Here is a 15,272-nt window from a genome sequence, read left to right as displayed (position 1 = left end):
ATTAAATTAGATCATGATTGATCTGTACCTCAACTCCATTTATCTGCTTTTGCTCCATATTCGTTGATGACCTTACCTAATAAATATTTATCGATCAGACAGTTGAAAATTTCAATTTACCCAACATCTGCAGTCTTTTGTGGGAGAGAATGCTAGATTTTCTTTACCCTTTGTGTGAAAAAGTGTTTCCTGATTTTACTCCAAGCTTCACCACCAGAGAAAATAGATTTGCATGGTCTGCCCATAATCATTTTAAATTCCTCTATTAAATCATCCCTGAACATTCTAAATTCAAGAGAATACAAGCAAATTTTGTGCAACCTATCCTAATAATTTAACCCTTTAAACTCCAGTATCATTCTGCACAGTTTGCAGAATGAGAAACACTGTCAATATTTGTATTTAGTGCACAGACGCAAAAAGCAGAAGACTGAAATGTGCACGGCCTACACAGAGCCATCACAGCTCCTAGCATCAGCCAACTACATGAATACTTCAGGCCCAACTACATGGAGATACCTGCCATTCTGTGCATGTAACATTTCTGGGCTTCAAGAGAGATGGTTACTGACGTTGTGGCATTTCAGCTGCAGGGAGAATCCAGCCAAAGCACAGCTCTTATAGTGACCCCAATGCTGACATTTTAAGCTTCGAGATCTTTTCAAACTGCCATGGGAGATTTGACAGGAATGAGCCACTCCTCAATGCAATGATGTGTCTAAGATATCACTAAGGCTCTGCAAAGACATGCACAGGTCCACAGGAACAGATATGCAGGCAGGAAGATTTTCCAATGGTGAACAGAGTCAACAATTGCACATGTAGGAAGAAACATAGGAACACAGTAACAGGCATAGGCCATTCGGCTCTTCGAACTTCCTCCACCATTCAATAAGATCAGGGCTGATACAATTGTGGTCTCAACTCCACTTTCCTGTCTGCCCCCTAGAACTGTTGACTCCCATGTCTATTGAAAATCTATCTAACTCAGCCTTGAATAAATTCAATGACCCAGCCTCCATACATGTCATTTAGTCTCCCTTAGGTCAAGCTGTGCCATACCAAAATAAAAAAGGATATTACTCAATGTGCAGATAATGGGCCAGATTTTGTGCTCATCCGGATGGCAGGTTTCATGGCGGGGGAGACCAGAGAATTAGGGCAGAATCGCCGACCACGGAACTCGACACCGGGAATTCTAGTTCCAATTCTCCTGAGCGTGGGATAGGCCGACATCAGCCTTCCCGCCCAGAGGCCAAATAAGGGCCTCTTCCCACCACTGCTGGGATCTTACCAGCGTCGGGGAAGTGCCTTGGAAAATGAGGTGCCCTCCCTGCAGGCTTGCTGGGGGTCCCTCCTGTGGGCAATTTGTGGCCCACGGAGGACCCTCACCAGAAACAAATGTACCCCCCGGGACCCTCATCCCCCTGGATCGAACACCCACCCCTCGCCGGGGCTTTCCTGACAGCCCCGGTGACCCCACCTCACTTACCTGAGGTCTGGGGTTCCAGCGCCGGGCCTGGGTCCGAGGCTTCTGTAGTACTGGCAGTGGCCACCGCTCCTGGTGGCGCTGCCAATACTGCTGACCTGCCGGCCCTGTGATTGGCTGGCAGCTCTTGGAGGCGGGATCCCATCCCTATTAAGTGTTTAATGGGATGGGGATCCCGCCACCTTAAACTTTGAACCTAAAAGACTGGAGAATCGCTCCGGGGATCAGAAAAAATGCAGAGGCGGGGATCCCCGACTTTCTGGTCCAGTGCTGGGAGCCCCGCCTCCAGCACAAAGTCCAGCGCAATGTGTGGAGCTGGATTTTTCAAAAATCAGGTGGAATAGCAGCTAGTGCAGATGCCACAACCAATTTTATTACAATTTTTAGGGCTGTTAAAGCACTAAATAGATGCTTACAATCCCCACATTGTTTTTATTTTTTTGCTGGAGAATTAAATTACCAACCAAAGGACTCAGCAGCTCATACATTTTCACCTTATTAGTGGCATTACTAATGACAACTCCAGTGGCAAAGAATTTGATCCAAAGACAACTGACATGTTGCTGGAGGTATGCTTCCACAGGCAGCAGCAAGTCTCCAATTTCCTACTCAGTTTGACCACAGCTGAACCTGATATCCATTCAAGCTAACTTTTAATAGGATCACTGGAATGCAGCCAGTAGCAGGAACATAGTACAATTTTCCTCATCATATCCCAAGGGCACTGAGCTAACTGTAGCCTCCTTACTACTACCTTTATTCAGAGCAACTAACTCAGACATTCAAGAGAGTGAACCCAGAACCTTCCTAGTATTATATCCTTGAGCCATTTGGGGATTTTTTTCATATTTCTTGGTCGGTCTTTTTCACAAACCAGTCACAGCCAATAGGATAGTGGGTAATCCACTTCCAGGTCGTACCATTACTGTATTGTAATAAAAATCAAAACACTTTCTGGTGTTCTTAACTTCCTGCAAATGAGGTCACTCGCTCACTATCCGAGAAATCATAGTTGTGAATTTACAAAATACAAAATTCTCGTTTCAAGATGCTTCGCTACTGTGCTGCTATGTTATGTAGAGAAATAAGTACTTCCCAAAGTCCTGTAGCTCTTCCTTAAATTAGAGTATTAATTCTAATTTTAATTAATTTTTTTCCTTTTAACAAAGTGTAAATTAACAATTCTGGATTGCTATTTTCAGTGAGTTACTTCACCCATGTAGTAGTTCAGCTATATTGTGTATTTTTGTTTAAAACATTAGATAATAGAGAATTTAACTAATATTTTAATATTCAATGAACAGCTTTTGACAATAGTAAATGTCTCTAGATCCAATATATGTCATTTTTGGAATGTATGATTCTCAGTTAGGAAGTAGTTTAATAGTTAAGTATTAAATAGCCTTTTTTCAGCTATAGAGTACTGTGCCAATTCAAGAAATATAACCCAAATTTATGAGACCTAAAATGAAAGCAGCAATTGGCCAGCATCTGAAAGAGAAGGAAACACTAATGTTTTGGATGGGAACTTTATGAAACTCTACTATCTCCTCTTTCCCTTTAAGAAGCTAACCAATCTGTGTATATCCAGCGTTTTTGTGTTTGTTCAGACTTCCTGTATTGTTCTTTTTATTTCTTCATAGGAGATGTTTTATCTTTATGTTTTTAGTGAGAAACAGATACGGATGCCATTTCCTGCTGAACATCCCTACTATTCCCACATTTCCAAGTTTGCAGTATTCCCAAACTTCATCTCACCAGATGATCCACGCACTGGGGTGCGAGCTGGACAGCTGCTGCCCATTAATCCTAATGTGCCTGCAAAAGGTTATGATGTGACTGTGGCTAAGAAAATTAAAGGTAACCTATATTTTCATGAAAGTAGTTCATGGAATTTTCTAAAGTAAGTTATGCTTATGATTATCTTTCTAATAAATATGCCTATGTAAATGTTTAAGCTAACTATATTTTCTGAAAACTGGCCACAAAGTCATTCTAGTGCAGTTCCACCTTTTACAAACAATTGGGATAGTCTCAGATCATCCGCTGCGAGAATTGTTCAGGCAGCAATGTTTGAGATTTCTTCGGGGCGATGACATCATGATATGACCTTCCCTTCCTCCACCGTCTAAAAGGCTTTATTTAGAATCAGTCTGTTTTATCTTCATTATTAGACATTCTCCTCAAGTCTACAGCATAGCTCAAAAAATTATCAAACTTATGCATTCTGATTGTTAATTCTCTTTCAAGGAAAATTGTGGTCTATAATTATAACAATAAAACATTAATGAAAATATCAGCAAGCATTTTCATAAATTTATGATGTAACTTCTTCCCAAAGTCTGAAAGGATAATCTTTACTACAGGAATGTGTCCCTAAAGACAGTATCACTAGACTAGAAACTACCACTCGAGGCAGCATTCTGTTCAAGAATTCACTTTTGAGACTTTCTGTAAGTCAAAATCACTTGAGGTAGAGGTACATTAACCTTATTTATTACATTTTGTTTTCAACTTTTGCATACTTGAAACCTTACAACTTGCAATCCAGGCTCCTAATATGATGCATGGTATATTCCAAACTATATAGCTGTTGGCAAATCCAAATTTAAGATGAGACCATAATTTTTCTGCCACATGTATTCAACATTAGCATACCATTGAAGCTCTAACCTTAATATCAGGCGATACAGACTATGGTTTTTTTCAATACTTGGCTGTAAATCCCTGATTTTCCTGAAAACATTCAAACCAAAATGTTTGAAATTCCTTTACATATGTTTCAGGAAACTAGTAAAGTAAATGCTAGAGGCTTATGAAAAACAACAACAAAATCTCAGTCATTCCTGACACGGTTCATAAGAGCAGAGGAAAATTTAAGTAATATAAATCATCAAAATGTATCATGTTTATCACTGCAATTCACACATCAGAAAGATTTTCTTTGTCGGTTGTCTCAGCTTATCCTAGTGGTATGTGGAGCGTGTTCCCTTTTAAAGAATGGGCAAAGCAAGTTAGTAATCTAGCTAGTTGTGCTGTCTGTCATCAACAAATTCCTTGGCAAACTTTAAGTTATTTCTGGGTTTTTTTTTAGTAACAATTTATATAAAACCTTGGTTAGACTGCACTTGGAGTACTGTGCGCAGTTCTGGTCGCCACATTACCAAAAGGATATCGACCACTGCAGAATGTGCAAAAGAAAAATTCACAAGAATATATCACAACTGAGAGATTATAACTATCAGGAAATACTGAACAGGTTGGGGCTTTTTTCTCTGGATAAGTGAAGGCTGAGGCATTTGATACAGACTAGATAGATTGAATTTTCCCGGTCCATTGGCAACGGGCTGGGAGGTGGGAGATTTGGCAATATGGAGGGGAGCCTGATGTCTTCCCACCGCCATGCCATATTGCCAGCAGTGGGAAATCTGACAGCTCGGCCATCCAGCAGGCGGCCAATAGAGCCACTTCAGTAGCCAGTTAAGGGCCTCTTCCCACTTCGGCAGGCATTTTGCCTACGTTGGGAGACCTAAAACCCGAAGGCCCCCCAGCAGATTCCTTGGGGTGGGGTGCCCTTCTTGATGGGTACTCTATGGCCCACAGAGGGTTTCCCCGGTGGCTATGAGGCTGCCAGTGTTCCATGACACCCACAACTACAGTGATCTCTGTCTTCAAGGATGCCCTGCCATTGAGGCACCTTCTCACCGCTGATGCATTCTCAGCAATGGCCACCACTAGTGGTGGCGCTGTTGTGCTGCTGGCCCTCTGATTGGGCCGGCATTTGTGGGCGGACCTCCATCCTCAATTGGATAGCGGCCCAGGCAGCAGCCTTGCATTTGGCCGCCACCGGCCAAATGCTGCCCCCGGGGTCGGCTCTCACTTTCGACCCTGGCAGCGGAACTTGACCATCATTAGTAAAATTCAGCCCGATGTTTCCACTTGTGGGGGAATCCAAAACCAGAGTTCATAAATACAAGTTAGTCACTAATAAATACAAGAAGGAATTCAGGATAAACTTCTTTATCTAGAAAGTGGTTAGTGTGTGGAAATGCTATAAAATGGAGTTGAGGCAAATAACATAGATACACGTAAGGGGAAATCAGATAAGTACATGAAGGAGAAAAGAATGGAAGGATATGCTGATAATCTTACATGAAGTAGGCTGGGAAGAGGTTTGCATAGAGCATAAACACTGGTACAGACCTGTTGGGCTGAATGGTCTGTTTCTATGCTGTAAATTGTATGTTCATATCCATGTAGCATTGAGAAACTATGGACCATTTTAGTGCAATGTGTTCACCTTATGTACTGAAGGGTTCATTCCAGTTATATCAACAGATTTTTGCCAGTTTACCCTGTGAATTAGGGCTGATTTTCTTCATGTGGCTGCAGTTCAGGGGCATGGTGAAAAGTCTCCTACAAGAGTGCTGTACCACAGGAAGAACTGAAGCATCTGATTTCCTAATAGGCTTTGTTAACTTGAAGATGCTGGACTTCAGGTACTGTTAGAGGCGCTGTATTGAATGTTGGGATGAGATGAATGGGAATAATTTAGGCCTTAAAGGAGCAGATACAATTAAAACCCCACATGAGAGCAGGAGACCTTTGTTTTTGAGTATTACTGAAATAAGATTCATACTGTCGAAGCTTTTCATCTTGCACTCATCAGTACAGATGCAAGAATGCCAAATTTCAAAGGGAGCAACAATTTATACCGCATGAAAAGAGGGTGCTGATTGGTTGGCAAGTTCACTCTGGTTGATGCATTGCCATGGAGAATGTACCAGGGAACTATTGTTCCCCCATGCTTTTGCTTAATTCAAAAAAGGTGCAATGCCTGTACATGTTCCTTTCTCCTGCAGAGGACAGATCCCTGCATATGAATATATGTAGCTTCCAGCAAGCATAAGTGAGGCACATTGCGAGCCCGACTGATATTCTTAAATTGGTTGTTAGTGTAATTCTTAGCACACTCGGGATTGTTTAGTAAATGCTGTCCAATTGCAGAATCACATCTAACGTTCTGAGTTTTGCAAGTATGGGTTGGTTGAAGTACTCTGCCTATTGCGGACAGCCGAACGGACATGCAGTTTGATAAGATCCGCCAGTCGTTGGGACATACGGCCTATGTACCTGGCATCGCACCGGCACTGAAACTGACCATTAGGCCCCAGCAAATGTATTGTATCCAATTCTGGGCACCACACTTTAAGAAGGATATCAAGGCCTTGGAGAGGGAAATTTACTAGAATGGTACCAGGAATGCGGAACTTCAGTTATGTGGTGAGACTAGAGAAGCTGGAGCTATTCTCGTTAGAGCAGAGATGATTGAGGGGAGATTTGAGGTGTTCAAAATCTTGAAGGCCCATGATGAAGTAAATAAGGAGAAACTGTTTCTGGTGCTATTTGAGTCGGTGACCAAAGGACACAGATTTAAAATTTTTGGTAAAAGAATCAGAGATGAGAAGTTCCTTTATGCAACCAAATGATCTGCAGTACACTGCCTGGAACAGTGGGGGAAGATTCAATAGTGACTTGCAAAATGGAATTGGATATATATTTGAAAGGAAAAAATTGCAGTGTTATTGGAAAAGAGCAAGTAAGTGGGGCTAATTGGATAGCTCTTTTAAAGCGGCAGCACCAGGTAAATGGGCCAAATGGCCTCCTCTGTGCTGTATCATTCTATGATTATATAGGATGATTTGAAGGCATTTGGCCCAGAACATCTGCGTTGGAGTTCACATTTCACAGGACCTACCTACTTTACTCCCACATTCTTTTGTATTTTCATTTTCAAGTATTTACTGGATTCCCTTTCAAATTATACCACAAATTCTGCTTCAATAGATCCTTGTATTAAACAGTTTCCAGCTAAAAATTCAATAGTTTAGAGATACAGCACTGAAACAGGCCCTTCAGCCCACCGAGTCTGTGCCGACCATCAACCACCCATTTATACTAATCCTACACTAATCCCATATTCCTACCACATCCCCACCTGTCCCTATATTTCCCTACCACCTACCTATACTAGGGACAATTTATAATGGCCAATTTACCTACCAACCTGCAAGTCTTTTGGCTTGTGGGAGGAAACCGGAGCACCCAGAGGAAACCCACGCAGACACAGGGAAAACTTGCAAACTCCACACAGGCAGTACCCAGAATTGAACCCGGGTCACTGGAGCTGTGATGCTGCAGTGCTAACCACTGCGCCACTGTGCCGCATGGAACAAAATAGTCTTATTTTGTTGTGAGTAGCGTGCCCCTGTTCCCCATTCTGCTGAGGCAGGCAGCATGCAAACTTCGTACTGCCCCCTCATTTCAGTAAATGTAGCATTCAGTCAAGTGCAACCCATGCTCCTGGCTGACTGAATGCACAACAGGGACCTAAAAGTGAGTGTAGCTAGCATATTTTCCACCTAGCCTATATCTCCTGAAGGCAGCCTGCACCTCTTAAAGGGGAGCTGCACTCATTAGATGAAAGCTGCTGCAGACTGCCTGTAGTGCAAGTGACTGCAAGTAGAAGCTAAACAAATGGAGCACCAGGGAAGAGAGAGGGCTCCAAGGTTCATGGATGCAACGTTGGAGGCCTTGGTGATGGAGGTGCAATTCAGCAATGGCAGACGTATCACCAAACTCCTGTGCAACACAGTCAGTGGTCTTGGCGAAGCTGCTCCGTTGTTTTTCACCCTGGCTCCATCTCTTTAAGACAGAGGGCAAACAAGACATGCATTGGATTGTGTGAGCAGCTTTGGTGCCATAAACTAGATGATTTTGTGCAAAGCTGCTGATTAGCATTGTTGATGTGCTTTGATGTGTCGTGTGAAAGCCAGTCCTCAGTGAGTGATGTCAATTCATGTTTACAGTGGTTGTGATGCATCTGAAAAAATCTCATTCAATCTGTACTGTTCCTGCAGGACAAACGCACCCACAACCAGCACGAACACACCAAGACAGTGGAGGTGTCCCAGACATCAGAGTCCTCGCACCGGCTGAGGAGGAGGCTGCACAAATAATGAGAGAGGAGGGAGGCAGGGCAATAGCAGATGGCAAGGCAGGATCCTCAAGGTGTAAGGATGAAGTGTCATCTTCAATCTTGCAGCCATGCGTGCACACCCAATGAAAGGGTCTGAACTCATTCACAGCTGATGCTTAGCATGCCTCTGTTTGTGTATCCACTGCAGGTGACCGCAGTCGAGTGTCTGAAAGCCGCAAGGCCCGAGACTCCTCCTCTGGGGAGGAAGATGAAGCCAGTGCCCCAGATGGTGCATCGTCACCTGCCTCTTCTTCTACCTCCGTCACTGTAGTTACATCCACATGGTCCGCGGGCGGGGGGGGGGGGTTAAGATTAGAATCTGGGTCACAATCTGGTGTGCACGACACAGACGCATCCCAGCTGCTGAGGAAGCATGTGCCAGTTGGGTCCCCTGACAATCGGAGGACTGCTGGAGACCAGGCCCCTGCTCAGCCCCACGCTCATGATGATCCTCTGTTTGTTGCTATGAGAGGTCTGCTGGATGTGCAGCAAAGCCATGTGGAAAATATGTCGGAAATGCCTGAGGTCGTGCGTGACTTTGCAGGTGCCATGGAAGAGTCCATGCAAGCCATGCATCTGCCATGTCCCAGGCATTTGAGTGTATGGCTTCCTCAGTAGAGAGTCTGGCGAGCTCCGTGGCAAGTCCGGTTGAGTGTTCAAGCCATATGCGACCTGACCTGCACTCCATCGCTGCTGCTGTGGGTTCCATGCAGCAGAGTTTAAGCGAGAGGGGGGAATGAGGAACCTGGACCTCCCTCCAGGTGCTCCTTTCCTTCAGGGAGACAGGCAGGTGCTTTCGTGCACCCAGATGGAGGAGGAGCACATCCCAGCTGCCCCAGGGCCTTCCTCTCAGAACACCCCCAGGGTAAGCAGTTTCTCATCCTCCTCCACTGACATTGATCCCCTTACCTCCAGCAGATGAGCGCACGGTGGATACTCAAGCACCAGTGGTGCAGAACCCCAGTAGGATGGAGCCATCAAGGCCTCCAGAGCTACAGTCATCCACATCAACGGGGGATTGCACTGGGCAGACTGCCTCCACCTCAGCTGCTAATGTCGGGGTAGCACCTAGACATAGTGGGAGAAAGCATAAAATGAAACAGTTTTGAGCACGAAGGTGGCACGGGTGCTGTAAATATTGTGTAACTCTTCAATAAGTTTAAATACATCTTTATTTACCTTAACATTTGATGCACTGTCGTAAATCGTTTGCTTGGTTTCAGATGAAAACAAAAATATTAATTGGAGGCCTGTGGCACAAACGCATTGATGCTTGCAAAGCATCTCAGAAAATGTCCAGTGTCCATTTATCATTGTTATTTGAGCTTTCAGTCTTCAATGATGGCTGTTTGTCGATTGGTGATTATTCACTTTTTCCACTACTTACATGTTTTACATTTGTGGTTCTGCATAGAGCATGGCTACCCGACACGAACCCGACGGGACCCGACGATATGTCGGGTTCAGGTCTGATCGGGTCGGGTCGCTCTTCTGGGTCCGGCATTAGGGCTTGGGTCGGTTCGGGCCGGGTCGGACACGGTGACAGCCAGGACATCAAGGCAGGAAACATTCCGCACCAGTCTGCAGTGAGTGATTCCTTCCAAGGTAGAGCACAACCTCTTCAATAAAGTTGATTATGTTCCAGTGGTCGGGTCGGGTCGGGTCGGGTCGTGTCGAGCGCGGGAAAAAATGAAAGGACTTGGGCCGGGTCGAGCTCGGGTCAGATGTGGTTCAGTCGGGCTCGGTCGGGTTTCATTTGCAGGCATTTAGTTCTGCAGTCACAACTTAACGTTGCTTACAGTGGTGTGTATTTTCATCCATCGTAGCCCCTAAAAGATTTCATCAGCCGGTCACGGCAAAGTGCAGCAAAGCTTCTTTTACATTACAGCAGCGAATAAGACCTCAGGTGTCTGTGAATATATGTGGTGAATTTTTATGTTTCTCCTCCCAATGTTCCTTGATGACGTGGATTATTATTGGCTGAAATGTGAAAATATGAGGTTCGCCCTGACGTCCCTTGCATGTCTCTCCATGGCCTTTATATCTATAACAGTAGCGTGGGCATTGTTGTCCTCCTCCTCACTCTCTTCATAGTCTTCCTCATCTGAGGAGGATTGGTGTTCCTCTTGTTCCTTCGCCTGCAGAATGTAGCTGTGTCTAATTGCAAGGTTGTGCAAGGCACAGCAAACAACAATTATTTGTGACACCCTCTGTGGTGCGTACTGAAGAACCCCTCCAAACCTGTCAAGGCAGCAGAAGCGCATTTTCAGCATGGCAATGGTGTGTTCAATGATGGCTCTGATGGATGCGTGAGCAGCATAATACCTCTCTTCAACAGCACTTTTTGGATGATATACTGGTGTCTTCAACCATGTACAAAGGGGGTAAGCTTTGTCAGCCAGGATCCATCCGTCCACTTCGGCTGGTTCCTCAAAAACTCCTGGCAGCTGTGGGTTCCTCAAAATGTATGTGTCGTGACAGCTCCCTGGGAAACGTGTGCAAACATGCATTATTCTTCTCCTGTGGTTGCAAACCAGTTGTACGTTTAAAGAGTGGAAGCCTTTGCAATTCAGAAATACTGTGGGCTGGTCTCAGGGAACTCTAATGGCCACATGAGTACAGGCGATCACCCCTTGCACTCTAGGGAAGCCAGTGATGGCGCCGAAGGCCGCAGACCTTGCTGCCTGGCTGTCCTCGTCTATAGGTAAGTAGATGAAATCATTGGCACGTTGAAAAAGGGTATTGGTAACCTGTTTGATATACGTATGGGTCGCAGACTGTGATATGCCACATATGTCGCCCATGGATCCCTGGAAGAACCTACTAGCAAAAAAATTGAGTGCGGCAGTCACCTTGAGGGCAACTGGCATGGGATTCCTACCAAACCCAAGCAATTGCAGGTCATGCTGCAGGATCCGACAAATTTCTGTGACCATTACATGTGACATCTTTAGGCATCTCTGGCATTGCCTCTTTGACATCTGTAGGTAATTTGTCCTTGTCCTGAGGATGTGATGAGCGCCAGTGCCCATCTTCAATTAGGCCGTTCCTCGATATTATCATTCGGAGCATTCTCACTTTCCCGTTCTGCCTATTGCTGCCATTCAAGCATCATGAGTTGAGGGAAAAGAGCCCTCCTTTGTCACTCCCTTTGCTCTTCTTCCCATGGTACTAGATAAATTGGGTGTATGAGATCCATGTTGCTGTGGTTTTTCTGAACAATAAATAAGCAGAGTGTTGCAATTCAGCCCTCTGTTGCCAGTGAGCCGAAACATCGAGGCAATGAACAGTTCCCTTATATCTGCCTTCAAATTTCAGCCGGGTAGAAGACACACCTACTATTGTTTGCCTCCTCCCACTCACCTTGCAAATCTTGAGTGGCCACATGGTTTGCATTATCGTTGGAGAAAATGGTGCCTGTGGAATTCAGGGCAAGTCTCCCCACATTCCAACCTCCTCCTGCAACCTTCCAGCCTGAAGCCATCACCCTTGACCCACCCAATTTAACCGTAGCTTTTCCCTCCATTACCATTGAACTCCCCCAATTACCGTGCGCAGTGTAATAATCATTTTATTCAGCCATCCTTACCCCTGTTCCAACTTCCATTACCATCAACACCCCGACTCTGACCCTTGATCTTCCTCAAATCTGCCTGTCCATTGTTGCCGAGTCCTGTTCCCCTCCCTACGATGTTTTCGAATACCCAACCATAAGTCTTGACTTCCCCCCCCTACAGAATCCATTTTCCCCCATTGACTGTGACTGCTCCCTCTGCTAGTCAGTACCCTCAATTTGCACCACAGATCTCGACGTTGACTGCACTTATCCCTGCCTTTAAGCCATTGCCGACTATCTTCAGACTGCAATGCTCTAATCAACCCACCACCTCTGCAGCCACCAACATCCAGTTTCAGCATCACTAGCAACCATTCCATACCCTGGACGCTCCGCTCTTCCCTCTCCTGCTCCTCCATGCACCCAATCACACCACCCTGTCCTCCCCGAATGCCCACCCCTGCCCCTCCAAGTAGACATCCCCATGCCATCCCCACCCTTTCCAGAGAAGAATTACCCTTGCTGGTGCTCAGCCTGCAGGCAAACATCCATTCCAATGCTGGTGTTCATTTTGCCGATGAGCTAAAGAGAGAACAACACAGACCTGAGACTCAACTGCACAAATCCGACACTGCACGCCATGGTGAAACAAATGTAAGCTGGGTGTCATGGGATTAGCGCTCGCCATTCACTTAATCAGGCAGATATGACTTAATTGTAATGTGTAGGCTAATGAGTGTTCATGGTATGTTAATGAATGCAAAATTGCAATCTGCCACCGTGCAGAACACCGCAAACATGCCACCGACTTAATTTCTGAGAAATATGCTGCTGTCAGGAATCCAGAAAAAAAAACCTACTCTCACCTAATTAAATCCCCCCGCACACCATCAAATCGCTCTTGCACAGCCCATAAAATTCCATGCCCTGTCTGGAGCCAAGGGGCCCTGGATGCCTCCTCCTCCTCCCCACTGAGGCGACCCCCATATGCCAGTTCTCAAAAGGTCAGCACTGAGACCCGCTGCCTCCAGAACGCAATGAGATTTTCAAAGTGCCGCAGGGAGTTAATGGGTCAGGCGCTTGCTTCCAATTAAGTGTCAGTTGAGCTCATTGAAGATCTCATTAACAGACTTATCAGGAGTGGGGAACATAGCAGGGTTTTCAGGATGTGAGTATTGTGGAGGGAGATGAGGGCAATGGAAATGACTGTTTAATTTAAAGCAGAGGCGGCAAATGAAGCTTAGCTGCTTCAGATGTGTCTCACTGAGGATATTGTTACAGATGTAGGAGTTAAATGTTACATTGGAGATTGACATGAGACCGGATAAGGAAGTGAATCTGCTGGCATCACTCTGAGAGAGAGGCTTGGCACGGGAATGCTTGTTAAGTGCTAAAGGCCCACCTGACGGATTTCAGATGAAAACAGGCAGCTCGGACATTGGACAGAGCAGCCAGGATGAGCTGCATCGTATGCACCCTCCTGGGCAGTAGGAGGCCAAAAGAGCACAGTGGACAGGGCTGCAAGGGGAGGAAGGTGCTACCCAAGACATCGGGTGCACAGGCCAAGAGTCACCTGTCTGCAAATGACAAAGCGCCAGTGCTATAGGAGGCTGCACCTATCCAGGCAGATGCTCTTGGTCCTGTGTACTCTGATCCACAATAAACTGAGGCCTCATGGCCCCTTTGGCAGTACCCTAACTGCAGCCATCAAGTCTCATGTGCTCTGAACTTCTGGGAAACTGGGTCATTCCAAGGATCAGCTGTGGACCTAGGTAGCATCTCACAGTTGGCACCTCATTAGGCCATTAGGTAGGTCACGAATGCCCTTATCAGGAGGGCTTTGACACAGATGGCCCTATGCTGGCACAAAGGGCATTAGGTTTTGATGACATCGATGGATTCCTTTAGGTGCAGGGCATTATCGATTGTACCCATGTGGCCATCAAGGCACCCAGCGACCAGCCAGTGAGATCAACTAACAGGAAGGACTTCCATTCCCTCAACATCCAAATGGTCTGAAACCACAACAAAAGCTTCCTCCATGTTTGCATTTGTTTTCCTGGCAGCTGCCATGACTCCTTCATCCCTCGCCAGTCCAGGCTGCCTCAGTACTTCATTCCATCCCCCAAACAGCATGGGTGGATCCAAGCATAAAAGGGAAATCCCTTGAAGACAGGGCTACTAGCCCCTCAACAGGAGCCCTAGACAGAGGCACAGAGGCGAAATAGACATTGAACAGGCCGTTGGGTTTCTGAAGATGCGATTCCGGTGCCTGAACCAGTCGGGTGGTTCCCTCTCCTGCAAGGGTCTCGGTCATTGTGGTGATCTGCTGCATTCTTCATAACATGGCCCTCCACAGAGATATGGACCTTGAGGACACTGAGACCCTGGAAGGAGACAGCACAACAGGAGAGGAGCAGGAGGTAAGAGAGGAGGAGGAAGAGGAGGCTGAGGGGGATAACACAGAACAGAGAGGAGCCCCTGCTGCATGATGAGGTGGCCTCCTCCTACCACCATCTGGGATTCAGAGACACTGAAAGTGATGGGACTTCTCCAGGGCTGAACCGAAGGTGAACTTATTGGACCTGATGCCAGGGTAGTTGGCGAGTTACTACCCTGTTATATCACACAACTCTATAGTTAAAGCATCATCGTCATTTGCTTCAGTATGGCAGACCATCTGCCTGCATTATGGTTTCCAAGTCACAGGTGCCCGCCTCTTAGACCTGGCTTATTTCAGAATGCAGTCAGATGAAAGGCATGAGGAGCTGTATCAACATCTTATGGCTTTCTTTGAGGATAACCTCTGGTTGAAAAGTGGGCTCAGTCACACGGTCTACCTCTTGATGAGGATGAAGGGATGTTACCCTCACCGGAAAACATACTGGTCCTACGATGACTGCAGCTCATTCTTCTTAGCCTACTGCGTCCAATGAAAAAGTACAGCACCAAGCTCAAGTCACGCACTCTGGCATCCGTCAAGCCAGAGATCTCCTCCCTAGCCTTGGATTCGCTGTTAGATGAAATCCGTGCATCTGCTGTTGCCAATGCTGATCTGCTGCCAGCAGACAGTTTAGCCTTCACCTAACAAGACCAGACCCGTAACTCCCTTCCTTCACTGACACAACAGGTATCATGCCCATTATGTAAGCAAACAGGACGACCAGAAAAACATTTCCCCAAGAAGT

General features: G+C 45.9%; 1 protein-coding gene across 1 annotated transcript in view; it reads left to right on the top strand.

Moving 5' to 3' along the window:
• LOC137384687 (sperm-associated microtubule inner protein 4) overlaps nucleotides 1–15,272 on the top strand; it is a 127,535-nt gene that overhangs the window by 49,163 nt on the left and 63,100 nt on the right. Inside the window, exon 5 of the mRNA XM_068058970.1 lies at nucleotides 3,159–3,349. Within this exon, the coding sequence (XP_067915071.1) occupies nucleotides 3,159–3,349 (191 nt within the window). The remainder of the gene's footprint in view (nucleotides 1–3,158; nucleotides 3,350–15,272) is intronic.

This window comes from Heterodontus francisci, chromosome 2 (assembly GCF_036365525.1).
Source record: "Heterodontus francisci isolate sHetFra1 chromosome 2, sHetFra1.hap1, whole genome shotgun sequence".
NCBI lineage: Eukaryota > Metazoa > Chordata > Chondrichthyes > Heterodontiformes > Heterodontidae > Heterodontus > Heterodontus francisci.
This window is presented reverse-complemented; position numbering and strand designations above follow the sequence as displayed.